The sequence below is a fragment of the Fundulus heteroclitus genome, chromosome 6 (assembly GCF_011125445.2).
Source record: "Fundulus heteroclitus isolate FHET01 chromosome 6, MU-UCD_Fhet_4.1, whole genome shotgun sequence".
NCBI lineage: Eukaryota > Metazoa > Chordata > Actinopteri > Cyprinodontiformes > Fundulidae > Fundulus > Fundulus heteroclitus.
This window is the reverse complement of record NC_046366.1, coordinates 24,479,263-24,490,852: the sequence shown is the minus strand read 5'-3', so window position 1 is coordinate 24,490,852 and position 11,590 is coordinate 24,479,263. Positions and strand designations below refer to the sequence as shown.

General features: G+C 39.8%; 1 protein-coding gene across 1 annotated transcript; it reads left to right on the top strand.

The window, feature by feature from the left end:
- The first annotated feature begins 1,252 nt into the window (after positions 1–1,252).
- and2 (actinodin2) lies at positions 1,253–9,119 on the top strand. Its single transcript, XM_012855537.3, has 6 exons — positions 1,253–1,387; positions 1,884–1,975; positions 4,089–4,133; positions 6,555–6,718; positions 7,223–8,092; positions 8,308–9,119. Exons 2-6 carry the CDS (start codon positions 1,903–1,905, stop codon positions 8,644–8,646), a joined length of 1,491 nt encoding a protein of 496 aa, XP_012710991.3. The 5' UTR covers positions 1,253–1,387; positions 1,884–1,902; the 3' UTR covers positions 8,647–9,119.
- Positions 9,120–11,590: the final 2,471 nt, after the last annotated feature.

Here is an 11,590-nt window from a genome sequence, read left to right as displayed (position 1 = left end):
AGCAAAAAAAATCAGAATTGAGCATCAACACCTGTAGTGCGAATGTAGCCTTAGGTTATCTATCTCTGCACATAGTACATGGAAATATCTGGTGTCAACTACGTATCTATGTCTGGTACATAACAGATGGAAGTAATCCCTTTTAAATACTTCAACTTGAATATAAAGTGCAATTGAATATCAATAAAGGCCACAATTTCAAAATATATGGCCGTGTTTGAATGTTTTAAGGAGGTTCAGCACCCTCAGAGGTTGGCTGCATGGTTTGATCTTTTTAAGCTTGTTTTCATCAGTTTCCACTGCTCCCTCAGCGCTCTGTACGTTCCTCTAACACAGACTGCAGGCTGTGCAGACTACGTGGCAGAGCCCAGGCATCAGGATTATATACCCAACAAGCAGAGCTGTTGGTATGCTGGTCCTGAAGGCTCTGCCTCCTACTGTAGCAGCAGTTTGCTGCCTTTATTGGCTCCCTGTATGAGGTATGCTTCTCCTAATGACTCAACTTTCCTTCATGTTGCTCCACATAAAAGATGTATATGGAAGAAAGTAAGATATTTTCAAACAGGCTTTTTTTTTTTAGTGGTGGTGGGTTAATTTCTCATGTTTTTCTAATTCTTCAGATGAGGAAAACAATAGAGTGATCCAGCAGTAGACTCATTACAACACGATGGCACAACACTGGCATTCATTTAGTGATCTGATGCAACAACGAGGTTATTTAAGGAACATTTTTTTAATGTTTTTGCGTCAAATTTCTGCAAAACCTCTGCATTCAAGAATAAGAAGCCCAATTACAAACACACTGAGCTGTCTTTAACTATAAAGGGGCATGTTTTCTTATTCACTGCTGCTGCTGGATCTTTAGGAACATGCTGGGAATACCTGAAATACTTGTTTTGCTGTTTGGATTCTACAGTTTTTTGAGCCGTCATTGTGATGGCACGGGCATTCGTGCGTCTTTAAATCTAACAATTTTTAACTTTATCTCAAAATGGAAAAAATTGATAAGACATCTGCTGGAAAAGCTTCTCCCCCACCTCCCCATCGAGGAAGAAAACTTGTTGCTGAGCTCAAGCTGGTCGTCCACGAAGAGAGAAGTTGAGCTGCTCACCTTTCCTAATTACAGGATCTCTGCTGATTGGATGTTTGGCAGCGCAGGAGCCAATCCTGTAGAGCCTGACGGCATGTCTCAACCTTGTGACATGGCTTTTTTTTTGTTTTTTAATGATCAAGGGGGGCTCCTTAAAAATGTCTCCCTGCACGCCCGGCTCATACGGCGGAGAGAGCTTTAAGGTTCAGACAGCTTAGAAAAGGCACCCCTCCCTCCTGAGAGACCCGCTGGATCCAGAGGTGATTGCAGGAGGCCACATCCTCTGCACCTTTGCAGGTAACGAGTGAAGTTATTTTTCCGTCTTTTAGAGAGGCTGTGGGGAATTTCTGGCAATGACTATAAAAAGGGCAAAACCTAACAAGGATTTACAAGCCATGATAAACCCTGAAGAATTCATCTTTGTGAGAGTAGCAGCTGTAATTCAACAGCCATCCATGCAGCAACAGAAGAAGGCATAACAAGCTATCTGTGGTTTGATTGTTGAGTTCGGTCGCTGTATTTGATATCCTGATTATTTTCCATAATCCCTCAAAAGCTCTATTAGTGCATGTCCTCAATCCTCTCTATTGTCTCTGCATCAGCCTGTTAAATAAAACCATTCTCTTTGTTCTGAAAGCATTGTGTGTAAAGGATTTCCATTTCTAACAGCCAGCTGAAAGGAAAGAAGATGAGAAGATCAGTCCAAGTCTAATGCATTGTAACGTGTTGTATTTCACTGGCAGATGGTAATCCCGCAGAAACCCGGAATATTGTTCCCTTTCTGTTCTTACAGGAAGCACATAAAGCATAAAATGGCACATTTTGGACGACCGTGGCCCTCCCTCATCCGCACTGCTCTCCTGTTAGCAATTGTTTTATTACCAGGTGAGACTTCAATGAACAAATGTGAGCAGATTGTTGTTTCTAGTATTTATCATGCTTTTAGTGCTCTACAGTTAAAGCAGCTTTTTGTAAAATATGGAAAAGAGATAGGTGGAGGAAGAAATAACTTAATGCAACTACATTTAAAAAGAAATAGAAGACTGATATCCCAGCATGTGTATCAGTAAAAAAAAAAATCCTGGTTCATGAAAACAGTTTATGAGTAAAATGATACCAAAGTAAAGATCTTTTTTCTTGAAGAACATGTTTATTGTTATTATTAAAGGTACTATTCCAATTACTACAATTATCTCCCCTTGTTGTTATAGTCGGGTCACCTGCTGAATCTGAGCCAGTAAGAGCTGTTCTGTGACTATTGATGCTCTGGTCCATGTTGGGGTTGTCAGTTTTGCCTCTAATTCTTTATTGGAATATATTCAAAGGGAGTTTTTCCTGTGGTTTGATAGGACTAAAACTATTACCAAATCCTACTTTATCTCCTCTCCATCTTTTTTTCAGGGTTTAAATCTATGTTTGTGTGGGGTAAAGTTTCCTGATTATTTCTGTGGAACAGGAGGAGGGCAAAAGGAGATTTTAAGGGTTTTTTAGCCCATTTAAATGGAGATTTTTCCAGGTCAGCTGCAATTGAAAATACACTTACAAATGTAAATATTTTCTCTGTTAACTTGCTTTGAATGTTATAATAGCCACTGTAATTCTAGTTGTTGTTCTTGTTAAATTGTTAACCTACACACAAACATAGAGAAATTATGATTTATCAGCTTCTTGGAAGAAGTGTCCCATTTCTCAGTTTCTCTTTGGACCTTCCACAATGGCTCTAACAACTTTTTTGAAAAAGGATAACTACACAACTAATACCATTTTAATATAGATTGAATAACAAATAAATGTCTTAGCATTTTTCCCTCAAACAATTAAATTGAATCTACAAAGCAGAATGATGCTAAAAATGCAAGTAATATCTATCTAAATATGTTTTTATTATCATTTGACTGAAAACAGTGTGCTTTTTTTTTTACACCTTATTTTCCACAGAATAAACCCTGAAACTGTAACCATCCTCTTTTTGTAGAAGTTTTATGATTTATTTTCTTTTTCCCTTCACAAGCTAAAACAGAAATAAAATGGTGGTAATTTAAAAATGCTAACATTTCCTATTGTCCTACATTAAACATTGTTAAAAAATGCTCTAACATGAGCGGCTCTAAAACAGTTTTACTTAGCTGGACTGGGGACAAAAATGGCTCTTTGGATTGCAAAGGTTGATGAGCCCTGCTCTAGTTGATAGAGCTGATTTCATGCTTTTGTAGAACATGTTTTAAATCGATGCTTCAGCTATACAAAAACAGTGGGAATCATACAGGCTAATTGCAAATTACTGATAATTTGCTTTGCATTGAATTTAGTGAAGTCTACTGTTGTGCCTTTCTAAATATCTTATAAAAGCACATTAAAGACATTTGGACCTGGCAGCAGGTTGTTTCTGGGCATGGATCTGTTTTTTTTTTTTTTTGTCTTTCCAGAGTTGTAAAGATGTGTTTCTCCCTGTCTTCTTGAAAGTAAAACATCTTGTTAACATGATGCTTTCTGGAACTACAAAGCCATGTTGGAGTTAAAAAACATATAAGGATAACTGAACATTTGTGTAATAATCAGCTGACCTTTCTTATAGTCCTAAATGTCTCCTTGAAACCTCGGCGGATCAGACGACACCCAGACATGTCCTCCCCTTCCCACCAGCCACATTTACAGTGGATCCATAATTGGTTTGTGTGAGGGCCCACTCTTTGTAGTTTTACAGGTAAACTCAGAGGAGGCCCCCCAGCTGTGGCATAAACACCACCGTTTTAGTTCAAAGCTAAACAACGCAAAATGCTTGGGGCTGGATGGAGGAGTGGAGCAGGAGGGGTAGGGGGTGTTTAATTTGCAGGATGCTGCCTGCGTCGGGGCGCCAGAGCTCCAGCACCTGCCGCTTTTCACCCGGCGGCTTATTAGCAGCTCAGCATTTTCCCTGATGTTGAGAGAAAGCCCAACATCTGGTTCCAGTTAGCGAATGTTGCTGCTGCTAATGTGGCTCCTGTTTGTGTTTTTACAGAGTTTCTGGGGGCCGTTCCAGTGGGGCAGGACAAGCAGGAGGAAGGTTTGGATACGTCTGACGTGGCATGAGACACTCAAGGGCTTTAAAAAAGCTCAATTACTAAATATGTTGATAACAAAGCATTGAATTCTCCTCTCCCACTCAGCATGGATGCGCCTCAAGCACTTCAATATAGATTTGGTTTAAATCCTTACACTCTTGTAAGGGTGGAACCGTTTGTTAAGTTTGACTAATTATATTAAAATAAAGCTTTCCTTTGTTAAATTGCGCCTTTGTTCTTAAATCTAAATAACACACAAGCAAATGTAACCTTGTTGTTTGCAGAACATGTTCATGATTAACATATACTGATCTGGAAATATGCTCATTAATATCAACGTTCACTGTTCTGAAGCTTATTTACTCCTCAAGTAAAGTAAAAAAAGAGACACTTTTTGAAAGTGTCTTTATTTCATATGCATAAGGAGATCATTCTAGTGTCTCTTTACTGTTTGCAATCAAAATCTGGCATTTAGGTTTCATAGATAATGAGATAATTCTGTCAAATTAGGAAATATCAACTCGGCATGTGATGCAAAACTGATCATCTCTGAAATAACAATTTCTTAGCATAATACATGTATTTACCAATAAGGCTAATATACGCACAAAAATCGTACAGCACAACTAAAACCAACATACCAACATATATGATTTACGAACATAAACAACAATATCAATAGAATATAATCAATACTGAAAGAACTTACAACAATTTATTTCCATATCTAAAACATCCATGTTTTGCATTCACACGGACAGACAAGCGACCATGAGAGTCACTTGCTTATGGAACTGATTTGAATAAAATAAACAAACAAATAGCAACAAGTGCTCAATTTAAAGGCCTTTTTTAACATCTCAGTAAAAGCTTTTAAGGGCATCAATAGGAACAAGTCTTGGAAACAAATGCAGCAACCTCCTGTACTTTTAAATACAAGAGGAGAAGGCAAAAAATAACTTTAAAATGAAAAACGTGGCAGCATCACGGTCCATGAAAAGACAAACCGGAGCAAACAAACTGGAGAAGATAATGCACAGTGATGAGTGAGAGTTTTAAGGTTTGGGATGAAAACTATTTTTTCTGCTTTTTCACCAGCTGCTGTGAGACTATCAGGCTGATAGCATTAAAATATATTATCTATTTGTATTTTATTTGAAACAAAAAGAGTTTAATCAGAGAGAAAACTGATTTACAGTTTTGTTTCTACACACAAAGTTTATGGAACATTATTAAAAGGTTCTTAGGGCTGATAAGAAATAAGATAAGGTGTAGATGCAATATAGTTTATCATAATGTTGACAACAATGAATAATGTATTGCTTAGATCTTGCTCAAATAAGCTTTTTGCTTCTTTAAATATTCAGATATTTTTCTGTGCTTCTTCTTTTCTGAAGACAGTTTGCAAGGTCTCTAGCAACCATGATGATAACCCAACAATGATAACAGCTTTTTGTTAAAAGAGTCCTACCCTATTTTAGTTTTGCATGTTGTTAACGATAATCTCTTAAAACTGCCACTAATCTGTGAACGTAGTTTTGTATGAATTATGAGTCATTGAAACGTAGATCGTAGATTATTTCAACTTCAATTTTGTGTTAAAGGGGATGTATCATGCAAAATCCACTTTCCTAAATAGGTTTTGTTGTGTACTTGAAGCAGAATGGGCAGAAAATGTGAATTTGGTCACTCCAGGTGCTGCTAGATAACTTTATAATCTGTTTGGGTTATATTTTTCAATCTGTCCAGTTTTCTCTATTCTCTATTACGTTGTTTCAGCCATTACATCACAGTATTTGCTGTGGACCTGCTAAACAAGGTCATGGACTGGCATTTTTATTTTTCGCTGAGATTTTGTAGTCCAAGCTCAAGGTTGCTGAAGCGACAAGTGGATATGTGAAAATGTTTGGCTCACAATTAATTGCATTGTCTCAAAGCGTTTCACAAAAATGACCAAACAGGGTGAAGGTGAACGCTCTTCACGCTGGAGGTGGGCGTAATGTGAAGGGGCTCTTTTGCATTTAAAGAGACGGCACCAAAACTGGTTGCTGTCAGATGGACCTCAGAACTGGGGGAAAAGAGGGGCTTGTGAGCGTTGATAACAAAACTTTCAGACCAAAGCATTAATAATTCCCCTTTAAGTGTCAAGCTATGCTTGGTATAAGTTTCTTGTAAACACACAGAGATGAGATAGTGTAAGATAGCACAATTATAGCATAGTAAAATAATTCACATGATCACACAAAACACATCCATGCCGTGTTAAACAAAGTTATGTAAAACACTAACAATGAAAATATTTTCACTGGTGCTTTGCCTGCAAGTAAACATAGATTTCAATTGATTTTGACTTCCTTTCTGGACAAATTGTGGCGCCAGCATAGCTAACAGAACGTTATTTTCTCTGCGGTTTCCCCCTGCAGCAGTTGCAGTGTCTGATGATGTGAGAGCAGATGCCATGGCCAACTTGAAAAAGCTGGTTCGCAACAGAAGGAATGTCCCCGTCGTGGCTGTGCCCCAGTTCAAACGTGTGCCTGACTTCTGGGGATGGTACAAGTACTTTATGGACACCCACAACCAGGAGAGGGTGAGTGGAGCTTGTTTCACATCAATTATTCATTTCTATCCCAGTCACGATTATGAAGGTCCTCGTTTTTCCTTAAAAAATCCATCAGTTTGCATCAGTGGGTTGTACATTAAAACGCTTGATTCTCATCAAATGCATTAAATAAATAATTTAGTAAGAATATTTCATTCTTCTTTTTCCCATAGTCTCTTTTTCTTTAGTTCAGATGACATTAATGAATGATTCATTGCTCAGATCTAGCTCACATAAAAGTATTAATATGCCTTTACCTTCTTAAAATATTTAGATAATCTTCGGTGCTTTATATCCACGGCATCTCTCTTGTTTTAGCTAACTGCTTTTCTGCTTCAAATTTTCAACAGGCCGAAAAAGAAATCCTTGGATTTGAATTTGTTTATCAAAAACTATATACCAGTTTAGCAATAATTTTAAATTCAGTCTTTGTGGCTTGTAAATCGTTCGGACGATCGTTATGCAAGCTGAGCTGTTTCTGCCCCTGTTCAGGTGGAGGACTTGGATCGTCTGTATCTGGCCTATTTGCAAAACAAGCACCGGTCCGAGGAGGGGCCCACCTTCAACCACTATCTCAAACACCTCAGTGAAATCTACAAAACCTGTGCTGATTCTGAAGACCCAGAATGCATAGCTGAGTTTACCAGCAAGCCAAAAGCCGCAGTGGTCATGCCTGCCCCCATCAAGTCTGCTGGTGTAAGGATGTGCAACCCCTACCTTGACCCCTACTGCCTTTACTCCACTTCCTCCAAGGCGGCTGTCCCGGAGCCTGAACTGGCTCCAGTCAAGGCACCAGCTCCCATCTTCACCCCGGTGCTGCCCATGCATCAGAAGGGGCCCGCCGGTTACTATTACGCTCCAGTCTTGGAGCCCTTCCTGAACGCTGAGCAGAGGTCCGAGTTGCTCAGGATCTGCCATCACGAAGATGTCGAATGCTTGCAGTACCATCTGAGAGCAGCATTTGGGTACCGCCCGGCGCTGGGTCCGGCTCCATCCTATTCTGCCCTCAAATGCGACCCCAAGGACCCCTATTGCATGCCCACTCTAGTACAGAAGGCCCCCACTGGCTTCTACCACGTGATGCAACCTAGCTGTGACCCATCGGTGGATCCTCTGTGTGTCGGTAAGGTTGCTGGTCCTGCTCCGCTCGCGGCTGTGGATGCACCGAGGGAGCAGCACTGCAACCCTCTTTTTGATGCGGGCTGCAACCCGTTGGCCGCCACAAGGCTCGCTAGCCTCAGCAAACCCGTCCTGGAGTACACCATTAAGAATCAGCACGCCCCTCCTGCAGCACCTCTGACTTGTGACCCACGAACCAACCCATACTGCATACTGGCAGCTGCTGCTGCCCTGCGGCACAAGGTCTGAATCCAAAGTCCTGTTTTTTTTAGGTTTGAATAGCTTCTTTTTTTTTTTTCTTTTTTTTTTTTTTTACAAATCTTGTATAGTCATGCTAGCATATGGCTTATTAAAATATGCAGTAAAATAACTTGGGTGTTGAATAATGGCTTAATTTCTTTATTAGTTATGAATCTGTTTTGTCTTGAAACAAACACACAAATTAATCAATCAACCAGGTCCGCTACCAGCTTGGCGCCCCAGTCAAGTCTGGCTCTGAGGCTCCAGATGCCCCCTCCTGCCATCCTTATGATCCCAGCTGCAGCCAGTTCGCTCCACCTGCCAGCATCGAGGCGCCAAAGACCGGAAAGGACGGCATTATCCTTCCGGATCCCGACTGCGACCCTGAGTACGACTTCAACTGCCGGCTGCGCCACGCCGAACCCGCGGCCTCTGCCGACGAGCCCATAGCCGATGAAGAAAACGCTGCAGACGAGCCCGCTAAGGAAGCTGCTGTCCAACAATCTGCTGTCCCAAGCTTTGAGGACTTCCTCCGGGGTGTCCTGAGTCAACAATAAATCTTACCACCAGCTCGGCAGTCGAACAGCTGGAAATGGAGTTCTAACAAACATGTATATGAACTTTATAAGCAAGAACATTTTTTTTTTTTTTTACATCAAGGCCTTACCAAGATTTTCCTTAAAAGGAAATCTTCTTAAGTAATGCAGCTTCAAACAGCAATGCAGACAGTCTGAAGATTTTGTAGTTTAGATCGAAGATTAAGCAACATACGCAGCCGCATTATGAGAAAATTCTGCATTAAATAATTCATGTTTGGATGTTTGCAGAAAAGACATGTATGTATAGATGTGTGATAGAGAAGTAGAGTTAGTCTGAAGCTGTGTTAGGAAGAAAGATGCTGAGTTGTACATTACCCACGGTGTATTTAAGGCTATTTTCTTCAGTATTCTGTAAGTCCAAAACTCTTGAAACTTCATCTGTTCAGTTTTTTTTTTAATCAAGTTCTTAATAAACAAATAAGATGACTGAATTTCATCTCTTAAAAATTACAAAATCAGCACAGTTCACAGACCCATCTGTTTAGTGGCTAAAGATGAAAATTTAATTAGAGTTAATATTTTAGATGTTTGTAACCACGATGGAGAAGGTTAGCTTGCTGGAGAGAGCTGTCATTTCAGAGCGTCGGCCTCCAGCTGTTGCTCATAATACCAAGTGTGTTTTTGGACCAGATGGTGCACCCTGTTGGGCTTTCACCAGTTTGTGTTCCAAATAACTTTAACAAAATTCAAACAGGTGTTGTGCAATGGTTAAGCAAGACAAAAAAGTGCATTCACTATGTATATTATAACACCGGATGAGTTACAAAAGTAGAAGCAAAAGTAATTTAAGTGTGTTTGCATTGCCCACACACAACAATGTATTGATGTGGGGAACAGATGAATACAAAGTAGTGGACAGTTGTGAAGTACACGGAAAATGATACATGGGTTTCAACATTTATTGCAAATATGTATCTGGAAAGAGTTGTGTGCATTTGAATAAAGTTCTGACACCTTCAGAAAAAATCCAGCAGTGCAACCAAATGTGAGACGTTTAATAAGTAAATAGAGTCCAGCTGTGAGTAACTTCATGTGTGAGACCCTTAGATTGGCCAGAGAGGATGAAAGTTTAAAAGCACTTTACAACAAGATACTGATTGACTATATTGAGGAAATGCAGTATAAGAGAATACCATTCTGCTATCTACTCGTCCAAAACTGAGACATTATGTCCTGAATCGCAGCTGTGATCTAATCAAACGGCAGGTTTTGTTCCTTGTTTATTTGCCCAACATTTCTGCAGCTCCTGCGTGGCGCAGGTGAACCGATCTGGGGCTGACCACAACCACTGAGAGTAATGGCGACATAAAGACGAGAAGTCCAGCAAGTCCCATATGTTGCTACCTGTGGCTGCCTGCCCAGTAAAGCTTGGTTTGGTGCTCTTTTGTAATACTTGAATTTACATTCTACAAAGTTAGGAAAGAAGAACTCATAAAAAGGTAAAATCATCCCTTTGTTCCTCCTGGAGAGGGCTTTGTCTCTTCATAATGAAAATTATCTTGTTTACAAAGTTGCTTTAATTCTAATTTTAAATTAAAAAGTTTCAATAAATTATGGGAAATTAACATTTTTCCCACTTTATGTATATTTTTGATGCTTTGTGCAGGAAAAAGGAATTAATCTTCTAAAGCCTGTTTCTGCCAGCCGTTAAAATTTGATGACCCAAGTAATCCTGAAACTTTGTGTTGTTCCAATAAATTAGATTCACTGTGCCGTTATTGTGCTGCGCCACGCAGAGCTACAATTACACTTGGCTTTTTATGTCTGAATTATGCCTCATTTAAATTTTATTTTTGCACTGCTTCAATAAAAATTGTATATAGTTTTCATTATACGGTGAGAAGTTACATTAAAGAAAAAGTTTGAAGGCACTCAGTGTTAAAGGTCTCTAAACACTTTTTTGGTTAAAAAAATTATTTTCTCTCAGATGAAGGGCTCTGCAGCACATGATAGACTCAACTTGTGAGACAGTTTCTGTGACAAATAAAAATAAGAGATAAAAGAATGATTAGTAAACTTAACAACTCTTTGTTGCTGTGCTGTTTTTAGAACCTTTGTTTTAAAAAACTTGATCCATCTATTATCTATACCCGCTTATCCGTGCAGGATCGCGGGGGTGCTGGTGCCTATCTCCAGCGGCATTTGGGTGAGAGGCAAGGTCCGCTCTGGACAGGTTGCCAGTCCATCACAGGGCAACATAAAGACACACAGCTCAAACAACCCTCACACCTAAGGGCACTTTGTGACCAATTAACCTAACAGTCATGTTTTTGGACTTTGGGAGGAAGCTGTAGTACCCAGAGAGAACCCACACACGCACAGGGAGAACATGCACACTCCATGCAGACAGACTCCATGCCAGGATTCAAACTCAGAGACTTCTTGCTGCAACAACAGTGCTACCAACCGTGCCACTGAGCAGTCCTAATAGATTTTCACAACCCATAATTTTCCCTTATGGCTCAACATCAAACGTTCTGGACAGAAATGTGTGATTCTCTTTTGACCACCGTATTCAAGGATCCATATTGGCTTCTCCACAGTCTGAGCTGGTTCAAAGACATGAAAACATCTCCCCTGTGCTTGCATCAACCTTGTACTGGCTTCCTGTTAAATTGTGTATTGATTTAAAGATAATAGCCCTCAGGTTAAAATCCCTAAATGGGCATATTCCTGTAATACAGCTCTGGCCTGCTGATTTTGGTGTCTACACCCCCCAATACTTTAGATGTGACAACTATTTCTGGGTTAAAAGAGAGATTGGGCCTTTTCTGTTTTAAACCTCAAGCGAATGGAGCCCGTTGTTAAAACATAATTGGTGTTTTGTACATCTATCAGAAACTTTAAGGTCATGCTCTTGTCTATTTTTTGCAAAACCATTTGCAATATTCTAGTGTTGTGA